The 22,509-nt window shown below is 42.1% G+C and overlaps 1 protein-coding gene across 7 annotated transcripts in view; it reads left to right on the top strand.

Annotated features, from left to right (window-relative positions):
* FBXL2 (F-box and leucine rich repeat protein 2) overlaps window positions 1-22,509 on the top strand; it is a 113,033-nt gene that overhangs the window by 84,646 nt on the left and 5,878 nt on the right. For all 7 annotated transcript variants that reach the window (XR_004344065.1, XM_032594634.1, XM_030330138.1 and 4 more), the window contains one exon: window positions 481-537. Coding sequence is in view for 6 of the 7 variants with exons in the window: in XM_032594634.1 (XP_032450525.1) it covers window positions 481-537 (57 nt within the window). In the remaining variant the exon portion in view is untranslated. The remainder of the gene's footprint in view (window positions 1-480; window positions 538-22,509) is intronic.

The raw sequence follows: 22,509 nt of genomic DNA, 5'->3' as shown, positions 1-22,509 counted from the left end.
CGCCTGCCGCCATGTGCGTCTCAGGGCCTGGGAACCCATGAGGGCCTGACAGCGGGCTGCATGGACCTTGGGCTCCTCTCAGCCATCCCGGCTACAGCTGAGACGTTCAGCTCCATTGTTTGCAGACATCGAAATATATATGTCTTTCCCAGAGCCGAAGGGAGACTTAAGCTTGCGTGTCCAGTGATGGGGTGACTCTACAGAGGAGAATCCTGGGGGACCCTCCTTACCTACTTCCTGTGTGTCCCCTGTCCCTGGGCCCTCGTGGGGCCCAAGGGGAGAGCCCAGAGAGCAGCTTAGTGACCATACGAGTGGGCAGGTCTGAGGTTGCCTGCAGTGAGAGGAGCCCCCAGCCCGGGTGTGCTGGCGATGAGCTTTCAGTTCCATTTTGCACCTTCGATCCTCGTGTTCAGGAGAAGCCCAAATCGGGCGCTAGGTTCTGGCGTAGAAGCCACACTGACACAGCGTGTTTGTCTGCAGATAACCGACAGCACTCTCATCCAGCTCTCCGTCCACTGTCCCAAGCTGCAAGCCCTGGTGAGTTCGGGATTTTCGTGACATTATGCGCCGCTTAGGGACGAAAGAGCTCTCCCCTGGCACCGAGAGTCTCTCTGGTTTTCCTTTCTGTAAAGGCGCCATCATTCTTGGTTTCAAAGATCTGTTAGTTGGGCTAACTTGGGAGGCAGGGTATCTAAATGTTCCTGCTTTCATTTTACGATGCAAACCTAGTCTAGAGACCCGCGTCCTTACCACTCCGTTCACAGTCATCGTCTCAGGGACGGTGAACTTAGCGTGTTTCGATGATAGATCTAGACAAGAGATTGAGGCCATCCTTGTGTCATACGTGCATTCCATACCTGCTCGCATATATCTACAGGGGGACGGGCATGAGAATACCTCGCAGGATCCTAAATGAGCCGTGAAAAGTGTCACCGAGACTCTTGGCCATGCGGACCTCTCGTGCACATTTCACGAGCGGCCGTTAGACGGCGAGCAAGCCCGGACAAGGAAGGCATCCTTGCGTTCACTGGGCGAGCCCGTGTAAGCTGTGCTGTGCCCCTGGACACACTGCCTCGTTTTAATCCCCCCACAGCCCTGGGTGGAGGCACTCTGGACGTCCCCTTTTTAGCAGTGAGGACCCTGCGGCTCAGAGCAGCTAAGAAACTTGCCCGAAGTCGCACGACTGCTCAGAGGCCCCAGATCTCTTGGCCTCCACGGAGTCTGGTCTTTCTCCTCCCCCTGAGGCACACCACAGGTTTTTCTTAAGCTACGGAAACTGTGGTCTTTGAAACTTGCTCTCTCCTCAGGGGCTAGAAGTTTTTGTAACGTCATTCAAACTCCTTTGGCCTTGAGTTAGCGTCCCCACCAGTTTTCCTTATGGTCACATTTCCTCTGGATACTTTTCCCTCCAGGTACAAGTCCAGCTGGACGTGGACAGCTCTGGTACTTTCTTTTTTGTGAAGGGTCTGGAGTCAGATTGTATCCAAACCCTCTAAATTGTCTCCCTCCCTACATGTCTGCATACGGAATGCAGATAATTTTGTAGTGCTGCCTTTACTCCCAAATTAGTTCAGATCCAGTTTTATAATTGACTTGACCCTCTCTACTCCTATCCCCCTTGACCCCCAGGCTCTCAGAGATGGGAAATTCAGGAGCCCTGTGCTTTATTTCCCACTTCAACCCCTCCTCTTGGCTGCTCAGCGTTCTTGCTGCCCTGCCCTGAGGTACCCTGCACTCAGACTCCCAGGCCTTCATCAGCATCCACCAGAAATCTCAGATCAGGGTGGAGGGGCCCAAGTGGAGGCCCACCCGGCACAGCAAACCTCCTACTAGCTCTGTGCCTCCCGAGGAGTGTGGGGCCCGCTGGCGACAGAGTGGGTCCGTCTGACAGATGTCAGGTGTTCTCCCAGCAGGGACACTGGCGACTGAAAGTCTTCTCCATCTTGTCCCTGAACTTCTACAAGCTCCTTCTAGAAATGGGACTTAGAATGAAAGATGAGCTATAATAAGGCCAAAAGTCCAAGAGCCCCAAATAAAAACTAAGAAGGATTATTAGCGGAAAAGCAGGGAAACAGTGGCAGTTGCAGTCCAAGCTTAGCGTTGATAATGCGTAGTCGCCGGGACAGAACAAGGAACGATCTGGATTGCGTCTGTTGCACTTTCACCCCATTCAGGCTACGAACCCCTGTTGGCCACCACGTGCCAGGCTCTATTCTAGGCCCCAGAGAATAAAAGACGGGTCATCAGGGGCACCTGGTGGCTCAGTCGGTTGAGCGTCTGACTCGACTTCAGCTCAGGTTGTGATCTGGTGGTTTGTGAGTTCCTGCTTGGCATTCTCTCTCTCCCTCGCTCTGCCCCTCCTCCACTCGCACGCTCTCAAAATGAATAAACTTAAGAGAAATCATGAAACTTTTTCAAAAATGAAAAAAAATTCACCAGGAGAGGCCAACTTGATGCTCACTCTGAAACTCTGGAGAGGTGGCCTGGATCCTCGTTTTGGGGATACCGTGCTCCGGGAGCGCTAGGCACTGTGACGGGGGCAGCCCTCAGGTGAGAGCGCGGGCCTGGGGAGAAATGCGCGTCTCCTGTGCAGACGGCGCCCGTGTGCAGCGCCTGTGCCCGCAGTGCACCCGGAGGTTAGAGGCCGGCAGGCCGTGAGTGTGCCCAGTGGCTCCTGCCCACCCCTTCCCCGCAGGCGTCATGCTGAGCCAGGCGGCCACTGAGAGCAGCCCCGTGCCGGCCAGCGGGCGGCCCGCCTTATTGAGGGATTGAGGGAGCTTCAGACGGTGCTGTCTCTCGACAGAGCTGGGGACAGGCCTCTCTGGGGTCCCCCTCGGGGACCGCGACCCCAGCCTGCAGAGATCAGAGGAGGCAGTTACTACTGGGGGGAAAGCTCCACAGACTCAGAATTTTGGAAAACGGCTTTTGTGTCTTACTGTAAAGATCTGCGAGCAGGAGGAGGGACGTGACCGCCGGTCCAAAGCCAGGTGACCATCACGTCTCAGCTCCCAACATTTCAGTTTCCGAGGCCTTCCTTAGACGCGCCCTACTTTTAACTTGTAGGCTTAGGCCGTCTCGCCGGTAGGTTCTGTTGATTTTCAAACTTGCTTTGTTTCCTGCTTTCGTTTTCAATGCCAGAGCCAGTTCGGAGGGACTTTTGAAAATCTTATTATGCAACTCATTTGTCCCAGAGGCTATCCAAGAAGAATTTTAGCAGTTTATTATGTACACATTAAAAAAAATTTTTTTTAACGTTTATTTGTTATTGAGAGACAGAGCATGAGCAGGGGAGGGGCAGAGAGAGGAGGAGACACAGAATCGGAGGCAGCCTCCAGGCTCCGAGCCATCAGCACAGAGCCCGACGCGGGGCTCGAACTCACAAGCCACGAGATCGTGACCTCAGCTGAAGTCGGACGCTTAACCGACTGAGCCCCCCAGGTGCCCCAGGCAGTTTATTATATTAAAGAGTAAGGAATATACCCTAAAAGCAAAAGCCCCATTCCTGTCTTCATTGCTGTAGAGCTTTATCTTTCATCCAGATTGGTCAGACCTCAGGGATGTTGTGTAGGAAGCCCAGGCCGTCAGGGGCCTGGTCAGTCACTGCCCTTTCAGAATGACAAGCATTTAAGTCACCCAACTGCTAGAAGGCCGCTCCTGGGGATACGAGACAATCTCATTATCGAAACGCTATTCAACTGCTCTAGAGGAAAAATAGGGACTTGGTACCATTTAGGTGAATACGTTGTCCATTTTAAAGTGAAACATTTAACGCCTTGGAAGATAACAGCATGAAGCAGACTGTGTGCTGTCAATGTCTCAGTGTCGCAGCTCACAATCTGACCAGCATCTCCTGTCTTTCCCAGTCACTCCTGTCACCCACCTGCAACCCGAATCCAACCTAAATGGGTACTTTGAACCCACCATCTTGGGATTGCCAGTCCCCACTCGATGTCCCCTCCCTCTCCCTTAAATCGTCTGGTCAGTTATTAACTCAATCCCTTGATCCTCAAGATTCACCTTCACTTAGCACAGCTGTCATTCTGTTTAACTTTCAGCTGCTGAGCCCAGGTGTTCTTTTTTAATTTTTTTTAAGTTTACTTATTTGTTTTGAGAGACAGAGACAGCGTGAGTGGGGGAGGGGCAGAGAGAGAAGGAGAAAGAATCCCGAGAAGACCCCACGCTGTCAGCGCAGCGCCCCATGCGGGACTCGAACCCGTGGAACCGTGAGACGGACACTACACCGACTGAGACACCCAGCTGCCCCTGCTGAGCCAGCCTCGAAGCAGGAGCAGGCATAAGGTCGAGAAGGGCTTACCAGCCGTTTGTGTGCTGGAAACAGTACATACTCTTAGTCTGACGGAAGCCATGGCTGGGTTTCAGAGTGAGGGAGGAGAGGACATGAGGCTCAGTGACAGGCAGGACCAGGGCCTCACGGCTCCTGCTGAGTGGGCAGACCTGTCCCTCTCCAGGGTGTCTGTGAGACCTCCCAGGCTGACGGTGAGAAGCGGAGGTGAGGGCTCGCAGTCCGAAGGCCCGGTGTTCCGTGGCATGCCCGAGAGCCAGCTGGCCCATATTTTGCTTCCAAATTAGGGACCCTGGTTTATTCATGCCTTCTGGTTATCTCAGCTAGACTCGGGTCACTCCTGAAACTTTATGAGCAGAGCAAGTCCAAGCCCACAGGGGACCCACAAATCCTGTCCCAGCTGCTGGGGCTAAACCGCACTCCCAGTACACAGTATCCCATGGCTGAGACTTTAAGTTTATCCTCACTGAGGTCTTATCCTCCGATGTGGGTGCATACAAATTCATGATGGCTAGCTACATCTTCCTGATGAATTGACATTTTTATCACTATTAAATGTCCTTTATCACTGAAAAAACTCATTGTCTGGAAGTCTACCAATATTAATATGTCTTTTTATGCTTACTTTTTGCCTGGCATCTCATTTTCTTCCAGCTTGTCTATGTTTTCATATATAAAGACTGGCTTGATTTTATCCAGTTTGAGAAACTCTCTTTTAATCGAAATGTTTAGTCCTTTATATTTAATGTAATATTGATACGGTTGGGTGTTTTTCCCCTTTTGTTTTCTATTCTTTGCCCCTCTTTTCCCACCTTCTTTTTGGGTTAACTATTTAATTGTATTTTGACTTATCTGTTGGCTTTTTAGCCATATCTCTATGCCTTGAATTTTTTTTTTTTTTTTTTTTTTTTTTAGTGGTTACACTATTAGCAATGGGAATTTAGGAGTAGTCTAGGATTGTGATTTGGACATCAATTCCCAGAAGACAGAGACAGGATCTTCCCTCTCTCCTCTACCAGTAGCACCTGGCACAAGGCTTAGCCAGGGGAAACCACTTTCAATCCTCTTTTGGAACAAAGTGAGATATAAACAAGCCAGCCCAAATCTGAGAAACTTTTGTGTGAGTGATAAAGGTGGTCCCTACAACTATGGTGCTCAGGTCCCAAGGATTGCAGCCCTTTTCTGGAGACTGCCAGCAGCTCCCTGGCCATGCTAGAAACCTTCTATGAGAAGCTGATTTTTTGGAGGAAGGAGCAGTCGAGGAGCTCCTGCAATCAGAAATCCTAACCCCCTTACGTTCCCCTTACTCACAGTATCAAGCAACCTTGTCAAGGCAGCCTGGCCAGCGCCTTCAGTTTCACACCACCAAACTCAGAGAGGTGAGGGGGAGGAAAAGACATTTCTTGTTTCAGTGTTCTTGTTGGAACAGATTTCAGGGCAAGATTCTGGGCCCTGGGGAAGAGGAAAGTGTCTGGATTCCTTAGGTCATGGCCTATCCTAACTTTAACAGACAAGTGGCTTGGATTTTTAATTTTTTTTAATGTTTCCATAAATTTCCATTAAGTCCCTGGCTTTTGGTGGGGAGCACTGCCCAGGATGTGGGACATACACACACACATACATGCACACATGCACATACACACACTTCTGAGTCCTAGGAGACCCCTAGCAGCCTAGTAGAAGTGGAAGAAAGGGGATGAGAAAAAACAAGTCTGAGTACTATCATATCAGCCTCCTATCTCTGCTGTAAATGAACCTCCTTAGCTTTAAAAATAGCAAGTCCTTCCTTATCAATAATCATTCCAAATGTTTAAAAAATTTTTTTAATGTTTATTTTTGAGAGACAGAGAGAGACAGAGCACGAGGTGGGGAGGGGCAGAGAGAGAGGGAGACAGAATCCGAAGCAGGCTCCAGGCTCCGAGCTGCCAGCACAGAGCCTGATGCGGGGCTCGAACTCACGAGCCGTGAGATCATGACCTGAGCCAAAGTGAGACGCTTAACTGACTGAGCCACCCAGGTACCCCAATAATCACTCTAAATGTAAGCGGATTAAATTCCTCTACCAGAAGACATAGAGTGGCTAAATGAATAAAAAACCATGACCTAGATACACGACTAGACCTAAAGCAATCTAACTTTACACTTAGAGCTAGAAAGAAGCTGGAAAGGAAGAAGCAAACCAAGCCCAAGGTTAGCCAAAAGAAGAAAATAACAAAGATTAAAGTGGATATAAATTTAAAAGGAGAAAATAGAAAAAAATAAATGAAACAGAGTTTCTTGAAAACATAAAATTGGCAAACTCTCAGCTAGACTATGGAAAAAAAGAGAAAGGCAAGTAAAGTCAGAAACAAGAGAAGAGACATTACAACTTAAGACGTGAATACAAAGAATCATGGAGATAACTGTGAACAGTTATTTGCCAACAAACTGGATAACCTACAACAAATGAATGAATTCCTAGAAACATATAACCTACTAAAACTAAGTCATGGAGAAATAGAAATCTTTAATCAGAATCATAACCAGTATAGAGATTGAATCAGTCATCAGAAACCACCTAATGAAAAGCCTGGGACCAAGTAACTTCACTGGTGAATTTTACCGAACACTTATAGAGGAATTAATGCCAGTCCTTCTCAAAAGTTTTCAAAAACTTAAAGAGATAAAAACACCTCTGAACTCATTTTATAGGCAAACATTATTCTGGTACCAAAGCTAAACACACCATGAGAAAAGAAAATTACAGGCCAATATCCCTACTGAATATAGATGGGTACATCCTCAATAAAATACTAGCAAACTGAATCCAACAGGACATCAGTAGAATAAAGGATAAAATCACAAGATCACTTCAGTAGATGCAGAAAAAGCATTTGTTGAAATTCTATACCTTTTCATTAAGGCTAAAAAGTCTTAGCCAGAGAGGTTAGATTTAAAAAAACAAAACAAAACAAAAAAAAGATAAAAGACATCAACATTGGCAGGGAAGAAGTAAACATATCCCTGTTTGCAGACAACTTAGTATTATATAGAGAAAACCCCCAAAGACTTCATTTTAAAAACTTAAAGAACTAGTAAATTCAGTAAACTTACAGGATACAAAATCAACACACAAAATTTGGTTGTATTTTGTATACATTAACAAAGAGCTATTTGAAAAGGGGGTTAGGAAAAATAATTCAATTTCCAATAGCGCCAAAAAGAATAAAATACTTAAGAGTAAACTAAGGAAGTGCAACACTTACATACTGAAAACTATAAAACATTGATGAAAGAAATGAAACAAACGGAAAGACATCCCATGTTCCCGGGTTGGAGGAATTAATATTATTAAAATGTCCCATACTACCCAAAGCAATCTACAGATTCAATGCAGTGCCTATCAAAATTTCAAAAATATTTTTTACGGAAATAGAGTGATGCTGTAGTTCATATGGAGCCACCAAAGGTCCTGAAGAGCCAAAGCAATCCTGAGAAAGAGCAAAGCTGAAGGCATCACACTTCTGATTTCAAGTTATATATTGAAACTACAGTAACCAAAACAGTATGGTACTGGTATAAATACCAACATGTAGATCAGTGGAACCCAATAGAGAGCCCAGAAATGAATCCATGTGCATATAGTCAACTGATGTTCAACAAGGATGTCAAGAACACACAATGAGAAAAGGATAATCTCTTCAACAAACGGTGTTGGGAAAACTGGATATCCACATGTAACAGAATGAAATTGGACCTGAACTTTATTCATACATAAAAAAACAACTCAAAAATGAATCAAAGACTTAGATATGAGATCTGAACTGTAAGAATGCTAGAGGAGGGGTGCCCGGCTGGCTCAATCTGTAGAGCATGCAGCTCTTGATCTCAGAGTCACGAGTTTGAGCCCCACTTTGGACATAGAGATTACACACATACATACACAGACCCCTAGAGGAAAAGAGGGGAAAAGCTTTATGACATTGGTCTTGGCAGTGATTTCACAGATATGACACCGAAAGTTCAGGCTGCAAAAACAAAATGACACAAACAGGATTACATCCAACTAAAAAGCTTCTGCAAAAGAAAACAATCAGTAGCGTGAAATGGCAACCTGTAGAACAGGAGAAAATATTGCAAGCCATTTCTCTGCTAAGGGATTCATCTCCAAGTTATAGAAGGAACTATATAACTCAGTAACAAAAAAAACTAATAACCTGATTAAAATAGGCTGAGGACTTGGATAGATATTTCTCAAAAAAAGATACACAAATGGCAAGCAGATACATGAATAAATGCTCTTCACTAATCATCAAGAGAATGCAAATAAATATCATACTTGCCAGGATGGCTATTAAAAATTTTTTTTTAAGTGTTGGCAAGGATGTGGAAGAACCAGAAGCCTTGTGCACTGTTGGTAGGGATACAATATGGTGCAGCCACTGTGGAAGACAAGATGGAGATTCCTCAAAATTTAAATCCAACTACAGTATGATCCTGCAATTCCACTTCTAGGTATATATGCAAAAGAATTTAAATCAGCACCTTGAAGAGAGATTAGCACTCTCATTTTTCATTGTAGCACTATTCACAATAGCTAAGATGGGGAAACAACCTAAAATGTCCATCAACGGATGAATGGTTACATAAAATGTGGTATATACATACAATATAATACCATTCACTCTCAAAAAAGAGGGAAATTCTGCACTATTTGACAACGTGGATGGACCTTTAGGACATTATGCTAGGTGAAATACACCAGACACAGAAAGACAAGTACCACACAATTCCATTTATATGCACTGTCTAAAATAGTCTAATTCATAAGATTAAAGACTGGAATGGTGGTTACCAGGGTGTGTGGGGGTTGGAAAATGGGGAGTTATTTATCAACATGCATAAAGTTTTAGTTGAGTAAGATAAATAAGGTCTAGAGATCTGCTGTACAACATTGTGCCTAAGTCAACGATACACTTAAAATGTGTTAGGATAGAGTTTATGTGTTTTTAGCACAGTAAAATCTAAAAAGAAAAAAAGAGATACTGTGTGATTACACTTACATGAGGGTATCTACAGTAGTCAAATTCATAGAAACAAAGTAGAATGGTGATTGCCAGGGGCTGGAGGAGGGGAGATAAGGAGTGTTTAATGGGTAGAGTTTCAGTTTTGCAAAGTTCTGAAAGATCTTTGCAAAGAAAAAGTTCTGAAGATCCATTGCACAATGATGTAGGCATATGTAACACTATTGAACCGTACGCTTTAAAATGTTAAAGATGGTAAATTACAAGTTATGTGGTTTTTACCCCAATCAGAATTTTAAGGAAAGAATGGAAATCATGAAAAAAGGGATCTTAGGACATTAAGGAAGAAGCAACAGTGGAAAGAACAAGGAAAAATGTGTAAATACAACAGATTTTTTCTAAATTTCTAAATTCTGAGTTTTCTAAATTTTATTTGATGAAGCAAAAATTATAACCTTGTCTGCTGTGGTTCTCAGTGCATATAGAGGAAGTAATTAACACAACATATGATAGGGGCACCTGGCTGGCTCAGTCACTAGAGCCTACGACTCTTGATCTCAAATTTGTGAATTTGAACTCCATGTTGGCCTTAGAGTTCACTGAAAAAAAAAAAAAAAGACAACATATTATAAATGAGGAAGGGTGAAAGGACTTTTTAAAAGGGAGGTAAAGTTTCCATATTTTACTCCAGTTGGTAAAATCTTGATGCCAATAGGTTGTGATAAGTTATGGTTGCATAATATAATATCTAGAGCAACCACTAAGAAGTCTACAAAAGAGAAACACTCAAACACAGTAGGCAAACCAAAACGGAATTTTAAAAAATGTTTCAGAAACTCATGGTAAGGCAGAGAAATGCAGAGCTGAAAGAACAGGGGAAAAGGGCCAAAATAAGCCCAAGCATATCATTAAACATAACTGGTCTCAATATACCAATTAAAAGGCAGAGAGTGCCAGAGTGGATAAAATAACATGACCCAAGCATAAGCTACAAGAAACTCACTTCAAATGTCACATTATTGGTTGGCTAAAGTAAAAGAAAGGGACAGATATACAAAAGAAACTTTAAACAAAAGAAAACAGGAATGGTTATATTATTGTTGGATACAGTAAACTTCAGAGCAAGGAAAACTACCAGGGAGAGAGAAAGACATGACATAGTGATAAGAAGGTCAGTCCACCAAGAGGACAATGCAATCCATGATGTATATGCACCAAACAACAGAATTGCAAATTATGTGAAGCAAAAACTATTAGAAACAGAAAATCCACAATTACAGTTGGACACGTCAGTATTCTCTCAACAATTGATAGTGCAACCAGCCAGAAAATCAACAAGGATATAGAACTCGACACCAGTATGAGAGTGCAAACTGGTGCAGCCACTCTGGAAAACAGTATGGAAGTTCCTTAAAAAGTTAAAAATAGAACTACACTATGATCCAGCAATTTTACTGCTAGGTATTTACCCAGAGGGTACAAAAATACTGATTTGAAGAGATGCATGCACCCAGTGTTTATAGCAGCATCATCAGCAATAGCCAAATTATGGAAAGAGCCCAAATGTCCATTGACTAATGAATGGATAAAGATGTACACACACACACACACACACACACACACACACACACACACACAGCGGAATATTACTCAACCATTAAAAAATGAAACCTTGCCATTTGCAGTGACATGGATGGAGCTAGAGAGTATTATGCTAAAGTGAAGTAAGTCAGAGAAAGACAAAAATATGATTTCACTGATATATGGAGTTTAAGAAACAAAGCAAATGAATATGATGGTGAGGGGGTGGGAGCAGAGTGGAGAGAGGCAAACCAAGAAACAGACTCTTAACTATAAAGAACAAATTGATGGTTACCAGAGGAGAGGTGGGCAGAAGAATGGGTAGAAATAGGTGATGAGGATTAGGGAGGGCACTTGTGATGAGCACCGAGTATTGTTATGTAAGTGATGAATCACTAAATTCTATTCCTGAAATTAATATTGCACTGTATGTTAATTAGCTGGAGTTTAAGTAAAAACTTGGGGGAAAAAAACCATAAGTGTAGATGCAAAAAAAAAAAAAAAAAAAAGGAACTCCACACCATTAAGGACCTAATGGACATTTATAGAATATGGACATTTATAGAATATGGACATATAGACCTAATGGACATTTATATTATACAACATCAAGGGGTGCCTAGGTGGCTCAGTGGGTTAAGCATCCGACTCTCGATTTCAGCTCAGGTCATGATCTGACAGTTCATGGGGTTAGAGTCCCAGTGGGGCCCCACACTGGCAACACGGAACCTGCTTGGGATTCTTTCTCTCTCTTTCTCTGCCCCTCCCCCACTTGTGCTCACTTGCATCAAAATAAACATTTTTAAAAAATAAAAAAGAATACAACAGCAAAACACATTCTTCTCAAGAGTCCATGGGACATGTACAAAAAGAGGCCATATCTATATCCATAAAACACCTCAAAAAAACTTAAAATTTAAAAAGAAATAATCCAGAATGTGTTCTCTGACCACAGTAGGATCAAACTAGAAATCAATAACACAAGGTAATAGGATTTCTGAAGATATGGAAATTAAACAACACACTTCTAAATAATCCATTGGTCAAAGAGGAGGAGTCAAGGGAAGTTTTTTTTTTTTTTTTTTTTTTTTATGTTTAAGTACTCTACACCCAGCATGGGGCTCGAACTTAGACAGCCCCTGAGGTCAAGAGTTGTGTGCTTCACCAGCTGAGGCAGCCATGTGCCCCTCACCCATTTTTTCTAAAGCAAGTCTGTATTACGTTCCCCCAAAAGTTAACGTACCAACCATAAGAACAAATTTTGGCCATGTCACTCCAGCAAATACACCTGTCTCTTGGAAAGAAGCATTTCTTTTTTTTTTTTATCCTTTAATCTCTACACCCAACATGGGGCTCAAACTCACAACCCCGAGATCAAGAGTCGTGTACTTCACCAACTGGGCCAGCCAGGCACCCCAAGAGCAATTTTTTAAAAGTTAAACTAAATGAAAATTAAAATATAACATATCAAAATGTGTTGGATATAGCAAAACAATGGTAACAGGTAAATATATGGCATTAAATGATTACGTTAAAATAAGTAAAGTCTTGCGGCACCTGGCTGGCTCAGTTGGTAGAGCACATGACTTGATCTCAGGGTTGAGTTTGAGCCCCATGTTGGGTGTAGAGATTACTTAAAATAAATAAAATAAACTTTGAAACAAATGTCAGTAATCTTAAACTCCCACCCATATGAAACCAGAAAAAGAAGATCAAAATAAGGAAAAGAAAGGATATAGAGCAAAATAAGGAAAAGAAAGAAAAAATGAGAGAACCCAATGAAATTGAAATGTGATAAATAGAAGAAAATCAGCAAACCAATTCTTTGAAACAGAGCTCTAGCAAGACCAAGAGAAGACACAAATTACCAATATCAAGAATGAGAGAGGGTACTATTGTTGCTAATGTGTGTGTCCCCCCAAAATTCATATGTTGAATGGGAGGTGATTCATGAATGAGTTAGATGCTCTTATAGAACAGCCTCCAGATGGAGCCTCCCACATCCACCACTTGAGGACTATGCGGTGAGAAGACCTTGGCTGTGAACCAGGAAGGGGGCTGTCTCCGGCCACCATATCAGATATGCCTCCACCATGACCTGGGACTTCTGGCCCCCAAACCATGAGAGAGAGAGGTCTGTTGTTTGTAAGCCAGCTCGTCTGTAGCATTCTGTTACAACACCACGAACATACTGAGACACGGGGCATCACCACCGGCCCTGAAGACCTTAAGGATGGTAAGGGAATGCTAGGAACATCTCACAGAAATCACTTTGACCACTTCACCTAGTACATTTAAAAGCACGAACTAAAGGGCACCGGGCAGCTCAGTTGGTTTAGGGTCATGATCCCGCAATTCGTAGGTTCGAGCCCCACCTTGGGCTCTGTGCTTACAGTGCAGAGCCACTTGGGACTCTCTCTCTCTGCCTCTCCCCTGCTCTCTCTGTCTCTCTCTCTTGAATAAACTTAAAAAAAAAAAAAAAAAAAAAGCACAGACCAACACAGCTCGTTCATTATAAAGGATCATTTGAATAACCTTGTTAGTACTAAAGTAATTGAATTTATAATTTTTAAACTGCCAATATATATTGCTTATATAGATATACAAGCAAATGCCCTTCCTTAACAAAACATTAGCAAATAGAATTCAGCAATATATAAAAATATTTATTACCCTGACCAAGCACAATTTATTCCAGGGACACAAGTCTAGTTCAATATTTGAAAATGAATCAGTGTAACCACCATGTTAACAGGCTACAGAAGAAGAATTATCGATTGCATCAATTAATGCAGAGAAAACATTTGATAAAATTCAAAAGAAAAAATTAAAAAATTTTTTCAGTGCCAAGAATACAAGAGAAAAATCCCACTCTTATTTAAAACCCTTAATTACCCTGTTCCCCCACCCCCTCAGGGATAACCTCTGTCTGTTCCTTCTAGAGAAATGTTCTGTGAGATGGAGAGATGATTTCCCCGCCCCCCCCACCTCCCTTACTTACTTTCTGCTGTGTTGCATTTAAAAGCAGTCCTCCCTACTGTGCTCCTTTGCCCCTGCCTTCCCCTTGCCCTACCTCCACCTGAGTTCTCAGGAAGGCTCGTATCAGCTGCTCACTTCCAGAATGTGGAACTCCTAACTAGATAATGCCTAGCAGTGGTAAGCTTGTTTTCTGGAATATTCCTTCCTCCTAACATACCTATCATGAACAGACGAGGAAATAAAAACCAGTCATAAATCTGTAGGATGCCAGGGGTGAGGGACATAATGCAGGGTGGGGGAGGGGGAAGAAAATACTGGGGTGGGGAGAGGCTTTAAGGCTAGCCTGAGCTGATTATAATGGACAAGTCTCATCTTCTTTGAGCCTCAGTTTCCTCATCTGTAAAATGGAGATCATAATACCTATTCTGCAGGGATGCTCTGAAGCATAAATGAGATAATGTATAAATCGTGGCCTAAAGCAGAAGGCTTTGACTCTTAGCTCTTCATTAGCGTAAACTAAAAGGCCCTTCTTCTGTGTGAACCATGTTGGCAGATTTTCCTGTGAACTCAGGGAACAGGTCAAGAGTTCCTCTGATTATCCTTAAATTAAACCAGTTTTAAATCATGTAAATACTTGCATATGCCAGTATAGAAGCTTTTCAATTAATATGGGAGTATCTGCTTGATCCCAGAGGCAACTGTTAACGTTTTAATTCCTCAGTTCCTCTGTATTAAAACAATGAAGCTGACACTTTTACACTATCTCCATCGTCATCTTCCTCTAATCCGCGTGGTGCCTATGCGTGTATATTCACAGATATATGTATATGTAAATTAATATACATACATACACGCTTTGTTTCTGGTTGTTCTTTATGGTAAATAATTGTTTCTTTTAAAAAAATTTCAGCTCTCTCAAAAAAAAATTAAAAAGGGGGGGGGCGCCTGGGTGGCTCAGTCCATTAAGCGTCCAACTTCAGCTCAGGTCATGATCTCACAGTTCATGAGTTCAGGCGCTGCGTCGGGCTGTGTGCTAACAGCTCAGAGCCTGGAGCCTATTTCGGATTCTGTGTCTCCCTCTCTCTCTCTGCCCCTCCCCTGTTCATGCTCTGTCTCTCTCTCTCAAAAAAACAACAAAGACACACAAAAAAATTGGGGGGTGCTCCTGGATGGCTCAGTTGGTTAAGCGTCTGACTCTTGATCTCGGTTCAGGTTGTGATTTCATGGTTCGTGAGATCAAGCTCCACACTGGATTCTGCGCTGACAGTGTGGAGCCTGCTTGAGATTCTGTCTCTCTCCCTCTCTCTCTGTCCCTCCCCTGTGCGCGTGCTCTCTCTCTCTCTCAAATAATAAACTTAAAAATTTTTTTTAATTAAAAAAATTTCAAATTCAATTTCTTGATTTAAACAGCCTCCTGAAAAGTTTTCTGGCTTTATTCATAAATCAGTTCTAAAGCTAAAAATGAATGAGCATCAGTAATTGATTACATAAATACTATTTTATGAAGAATTATGTAGTGTGGTTGGATTCATGAGAAAGGAAATATTTCCCTTGTTCAAACAGACCTCAAAGAGGAACCTTTCAAGCATCACCGTCTGACAGAATTTCTCTTTTTCTTTCTAGGTTCCCTTCCCCCTAATTTGTACTCAGCTGCCTATTTCTTGTTGCCAATATCAGTCTTTCTTGATTCTTTTTTCCCTTTGCAGAAACACCTCTCATCCATCCCCTTATTTGTCCCATCCTCAGAACTCATTGGGCTCAAACCAGCAGGCATTTGCTTGTCTCAAAGATTATAGTAGGCTTCTAATTGCCCAACTGCATCTACATTTACATCCTGAATAATCTGACAGGGTGCTTTATCTTTTCTTTTTTCCTTTTTTTTTAAAGTTTATTTGTTTATTGAAAGTAATGTCTACACCCAACATAGGGCTTGCTTGAACTCATGATCCCAAGCTCAAGAGTCACATGCTGTTCTGACTGAGCCAGCCAGGCTCCTCTGGTGGTTTTGTTTTCAATTTTAATTTTTTACTGAAGTAAAATACATGCAGAAAAGAGCACTTATCATCAGTATATATATCAACGCACTTGCATAAGCTGAATGATGAAGAATCAACATTAGCAGACTCCAGGCAGCCCTTTTCTGCTGTTCCCTTCTGGTCACCAACAGACACTCACCCACCACCACCAAGGGGAGTGACTTCTGACCCTAACCCCAGATTAGTTTTGCCCTTGTTTTGTACTTTATTATCCAAACTGTGTGAATGGAATTATCATGTGTACTCCTCTGTGTCTGGCGTCTTCTCCATTATGTTTGTGAAATTTCCCCATATTCTTGCATGGAAGTGAACGTTGTTCATTCTCCTTGCGGTATGAGCGGTTTCCAGGTTGGGGCTATTCGACCAGTATTGTAACGTCTTGTGATGAACACGTGTGTGCCTTTCGGTCCCAACAGCCAAGCCCCCGCGGTGGAGGAGAGTTCTGGTTGCTCGGCGGCCTCCCCGGCAACTTACTTTCCATCTTTTTCATTTTAGCCATTCTGGCGGATATGTAATAGTACACGATGGCATCTTTGAAAACCAAGTAGAATACCGCCTTCTTCTTAGCATTTCCCAGTGACCCGAGAACCAAGGTGAAACTCCTTCCTGTGCCCTGCACAGCTCCTGTTCCCTCCAGCCCTCCGGCATCTCCGTGCTCCCTCCCTTCCCCTGTGCAGGACGTGCCGTTCTCCCCCTGCTCCCTGCAGTACCACCCACAACACTCTCCTCGCTCTCGTCCCTCATGGCTCCTAACCCTTGGCGTGTCCAAGGGTCTAAAGTGGTCTAAAGCCACACTGTTTCATTTCTGGACCCGTTGCTCCACCAGTGCAGAAAAGCGTGTTCTTACTCACCGTTGCCCCGTAGGGCTGGCCACAGAGCCAAGGAACAAATGAGTGATAGGACTTTGGTGTAACCTCTTTTGCCCCTGAACGGTTATGGCGGGATGGATATTGCTTTTGTATGCATTTGGAGAAAGTGTCAGGTCTCAAACTGTTGAAATGGAGAACTTAAATTACAATTGTAATTTCAATTACAGAAATGCCATCTGGCTATATAACATTAATCTGAATTTGTTATGTCTGTTTATGCCCAAGAGAAGCCAGGAATGTCAGATCACACTGTTCAAGGTCTCTTTAACCATAACCATCAAACGTGCTCAGTATGTCTCCCGAGTCATGGCTGCATGCATACTTTTCTAAATAACATGGGCATCAGATTCGTTGACTGCACTGTTCTCCCTCAAGGGGAGAACTGGGCTATCAAACTGCACTAAATGGAGTAAACTCTGGAATTTCCCTGCAATCTTTTTTTTTTTTTTAACTTTAAAAAAGGTCTTTAATAAGTGAACAAATTAATAGCAATTTAATAAAAATGATATAGCCATGCTGTCAGGAGTGGGTTTTCATCCCATTCCTCCATCACCAGAATATTAGTGAATCTATGGCATATGTGGTTTCAGTCCACATCATAATCTAATACCCAGCAGTTTGCTTTTCTTCCAGCACCCTGCTCCTACCTGACTCTAATTGAAAGCAGGAAGCTCTATTATTCTTTTGCTCATTATTGAACTGGATTCTTCTCAGAGCACCCCCACTCCATCCCCAGGGCATGGGGATCCCTGCTTAGGCAGACCACCCAGGATCCCACAGAAAAGTGGTCAGTCTGAGTGCAGGTAGGTGGTTGATCTCAGGTTTCTGTTAAGAACCATTAACTCTGTCTTGATGAACACTTACGAGCATTTACTCCATTCTCAAGCCTTGTGGCAGTAAAGTTTGAATTTTCCAGAATTACTGCTACTCAGAGGTATAATGGAGGTATAATTGATATAATATTATTTTAGCTTCAGGTATACAATGTAATGATTTGATATTTGTATATATTGCAAAATGATCGACATGATAGAGTTTAGTTAACATCTGTCACCCTATTTAAAAATTTTTTTTCTTAGAATGAGATCTTTTTTCTCTCAGCAACTTTCAAATAACATTAACTACAGTCACCATGCTATACATTACATCCCTAGAACTTATTTAATGGTTGGAAATTTGTCCATTTTGACCCCCTTCACCCTTTTCACCCCACCCCCACCCCACTTCTGACAATCATCAGTGTGTTCTTTTTTTTTTTAATGTTTCAAATTTTTATTTAAATTCCAGTTAGTTTACATATAGTATAATATTGGTTTCAGGATGTATTCTCTGTATCTATGAGCTTGATTTTTTTTTAATTCCATGTATGTGGCATCATACAGTATTTTCTTTCTCTGCCTGATTTATGTCACTTAGTATAATGCCTTCAAGGTCCATCTGTGTTGTTGCAAATGGTAAGATTTCATCCTTTTTTATGGCTGAATAATATTCCAGTGTGTGTGTGTGTGTGTGTGTGTGTGTGTGTGTGTGTGTGTGTGATGTTTTCATTACCCATTCATCATTAGTGGACACTCAGGTTGTTTCCATGTCTTGGCTAATGTAAATAATACTGCAATAACCGTGGGAGTGCAGACGTTTTCGAATTAGTGTTTTCATTTTCTTCAGATAAATACCCAGAAGTGGAAGTGCTGGAAAATATGGCAGTTCTATTTTTAATTTTTTTAGAAGATTTTTAAATGTTTTATTTTTGAGAGCAAGAACGCGAGCTGGGGAGGGGCAGAGAAAGAGGGGGACAGAGGATCCAAGGCAGGCTCGCTCAGCAGTGAGCCCAAAGTGGGACTTGAACTCATGAACCATGAGATCATGACCTAAGCTGGAGTCAGACACTCAACCGACTGAGCCACCCAGGTGCCCCTATTTTTAATTTTGTTTAAGTTTATGTATTTATTTTGAGAGAGAGAGTGCAGGGGAAGGACAGAGAGAGAGAGAGGGATGGAAAGAGAGGATCCCACATAGGCTCTGCACCATCAGCACAGAGCTAGATGCTGGGCTAAATTCCACAACTGTGATATCATGACCTGAGCCAAAATCAAGAGTCGGTCACTTAACTGAGACACCCAGGTACCCCTTAATTTTTTGAGAAATCTCCATATTGTTTTCCATGGTGGCTGCACCAACTTACATTCCCATCAACAGCACACAGGGGTTCCCTTTTCTCCACATCCTCAACAACATTTGTCATTTCTTATCTTTTTGATAATAGCCATTCTGCCAGGGGTAAGGTGGTTCCCTGATGGTTAACAATTTTGAGCACCTTTCCATGTGTCTCTTGGCTCTCTGTATGTCTTAACTGGACAAGTGTCTCTTCAGGCCCTTTACCCACTTTTTAAATCAGCCCCCCCCCCCTTTTTGCCACTAAGTTGGATGCATTATTTATATATTTTGGATATTAGCCCCTTATCAGATATGTGCGTTGCAAATATCCTCTCCCATTCTTTTCATTTGGTTGGTGGTTTCCTTTGCTGTGCAGTATTTTTTAGTTTGATGTGTCCCACTTGTTTATTTTTACCTTTGTTGCCCTTGCTCTTGGCACTCATTCCAAAAATGTCATTACCAAGACCATTGTCAAGGAGCTTACTGCCTATGATGTTTTCTTACAGGAGTTCTGTGGTTTCGGTTCTTACATTAAGTCTTCAATTTGAGTTAACTTTTGCATATGCTATATTAAGATAGGAGTCCACTTTCATTCTCCTGCGTGTGGCTCTCCAGTTTTCCCAGGAGCATTTATTGAAGAGAGTGTCCTTTTGCCGTTGTATATTCTTGGCTCCTTCGTTGTAAATTGATTGTTTGGACTCTATTTGGTTCCACTGATCTGTGTTTCTGTTTTTATTTTTATTTTGTTTTGAGAGAGAGCACAAGCAGGACAGAGGGGCAGAGCGGGGAGAAGGGAGAGGGGAAGAGGGAGGGAGAAGATCCTAAGCAGGCTCCACACACAGCATGGAGCCTGACACAGGGCTCAATCCCATGACCCTGGGATCATGACCTGAGCTGAAATCAAGAGTCAGACGCTCAACCAACTGAGCCACCCAGGTGCCCTATGTGTTTGTTTTTAATGCCAGTATTGTACTGTTTTGATTACTATAGCATTCTTTGTAATGTAGCTTGAAACCAGGGAGTGTGAGGTTTTCAGCTTTTTCTTCTCAAAATTGCTTTGGCTAATCAGGGTCTTTTATGGTTCCAATACAAATTTTAGGATTCTTTGTTCTGTGTTTCTATGAAAAATGCAATCGGAATTTTGATAAAGATTGCTTGAATCTGTAGATTGCTTTGAGGAGTATGGACATTTTAACAATTTGCCTTTTTCCAATCCATGAGCACAAAATCTCTTTCCATTTGTGTCGTCTTACATGTTTTTCATCAAGGTCTTGTGGTTTTCACAGTACAGGTCTTTTACACCTCCTTGGTTAAAGTTATTTCTAGGTTTTTTATTCTTGTTGATGCAATTGTAAAAGGGATTGTTTTCTTAATTTCTCTTTCCGATTGCTCACCAGTGTACAGCAATGAAGCCAGGTTTATGTGAATTTTGTATCCTGAGACTTTACTGAATTTGTTTCCTTTTAAAATTTTTTTAATGTTTACTTACTTTTGAGAGAGACCGAGCACAAGCAGGGCAGGAGCAAGGGGCTGGGGGGGTAGGGGTGGGGGACACAGAATCCGAAGCAGGCTCCAGGCTCTGAGCTGTTAGCACAGAGCCCGATCCCGGGCTTGAATCCACAAACTGTGAGATCATGACCTGAACCAAAGCCAGACGCTCAACCGACTGAGCCACCTAAGCACCCCTGTTTATTATTTCTAATGTTTTTTGGTGGAGTCTTTAGGGTTTTCTATATATAATATTGTGTCATCTGCAAATAGTGAAAGCTTTCTTTCTTTCTAATTTGGATATCTTTCTTTTTCTTACCTAATTCCTCTGGTTAGGATTTCTATTACCGTGTTGAATAAACATGGCAAGAGTGGGTGTCCTTGTTTCTTCCTAAGAGGAGAGTCTTTCAGGCTTTTCACCATTGAGTATGATGCTAGCTGTGAGCCTGTCATATATGGTCTTTCTTATATTGAAGTATGTCCCTTCTTTACTGTTTTTTTTTTAATAATCAATGAATGTTGGATTTTGTCAAATTCTATTACTGCATCTATTTAGATCATAGGATTTCTGTCCTTCATTTTGCTAATGTGCTATATCATACTGATTGAAGAATGTTCAGCCATCCTTGCATCCCTGAAATAAATTCCACTTGATTGTAGTGTATGATTTAATGTACTGTTGAACTCAGTTTGCTAATATTTTGTTGAGGGTTACTGCATCTATGTTTAAGAAGTTGTTTTATTTCTTTTTGAGAGAGAGTGTGTAGGGGAGGGGCAGAGAGAGAAGAGAGAATCCCAAGCAGGCTCTCCACTGTCAGTGTGGAGCCTGATGTGGGGCTTGAACCCATAAACCGTGAGATCATGACCTGAGCCAATATCAAGAGTTGGACACTTAACTGACCAAGCCACCCAGGCGCCCCTGCATCTATGTTTATCAGAGATATTGGTCTGTAATTTTTTTTTTTTTTTTTTTTTGTGTCTTTGTCTAGTTTTGGTTAGCAGGGCAATGCTTGCCTTGCAAAATGAGTTTGGAAATGTTCCCTCTTCTTTTTTGGAAGAGTTTGAGAAGTTTTGGTATTAATTCTTCTTTAAAATATTTGATAGAATTCACCAATGAAGCAGTATGGTCTGGGACTTATCTTTGTTGGCAGAGTTTAGATTACTGATTCAATCCCTTATTAGTAATCAGTCTGTTCAGATTTTCTATTTCTTTATGACTCAGTTTTGGTTGGTTCTTTGCTTCTGTGAATGTACTCGTTTCTTCTAAGTTGTCCAATTTGTTGGCATATAATCGTTCTTAGTGTCTTACGATTTGTTGTACTTCTATGGTGTCATTTAGAATGTCTCCTCTTTTGTTCCTGAGTTTATGTAGTTGATCCTTCTCTTTTTTTTCTTGGTGAGTCTAGCTAAAGGCTTGTTAATTATATCTTTTCATAGAACCAGCCCTTCATGTCATTGCTCTTTTCTGTCTCTCATTCATGTCTTCTCTGATCTTTATTTCGCTTCTTGTACTAATGTTGGGCTTTGTCATCTTCCTGTAGTTCCTTAAGGCGTTAAGTTAGATGGTTTGACTTTGCTCATTCCTTGAGGTAGGTAGGCCTTTATTGCAACAAGCGGTTGCCCTGGAAGTGCTTTTGCTGTATCCCCTAAATTTTGGTATATTCCATTTCCATTTTCATTTGTCTCAGGCATTTTTAAAACTTCTCTTTTGATTTCTTCTTTGACCCACTGGTGGTTCAGTAACATGTTACAGATCCATGTATTTGTAAATTTTCCACTTTTCTTCTTATAATTGATTTCTACTTTCATACCATCATGGTTGGAAAAAATGCTTGATATGGTTTCAGTCTTCTTAAGATTTATTAAGATTTCTTACATGTCCTAACATGTGATCTGTTCTGGAGAATTGTTCCACGTGCACTTGAGAAGAACGTGTGTTCTGCTTGGATAGAATGTTGTGTAAGTCCATCTGTTGTAACATGTTGTGTATGGCTGGTATTTCCTTACTGATTTTGTCTGGATGGTCTATTGATGTAACTGGGGTATAAATGCCCTCTACTCTTATCATATTGCTGTTTCTTCCTTTAGATCTGTTA

This window comes from Lynx canadensis, chromosome C2, assembly GCF_007474595.2.
Source record: "Lynx canadensis isolate LIC74 chromosome C2, mLynCan4.pri.v2, whole genome shotgun sequence".
NCBI classification, from domain to species: domain Eukaryota; kingdom Metazoa; phylum Chordata; class Mammalia; order Carnivora; family Felidae; genus Lynx; species Lynx canadensis.
Note: the sequence above shows the minus strand (reverse complement) of the source record. Positions and strands in the feature narration are given on the sequence as shown.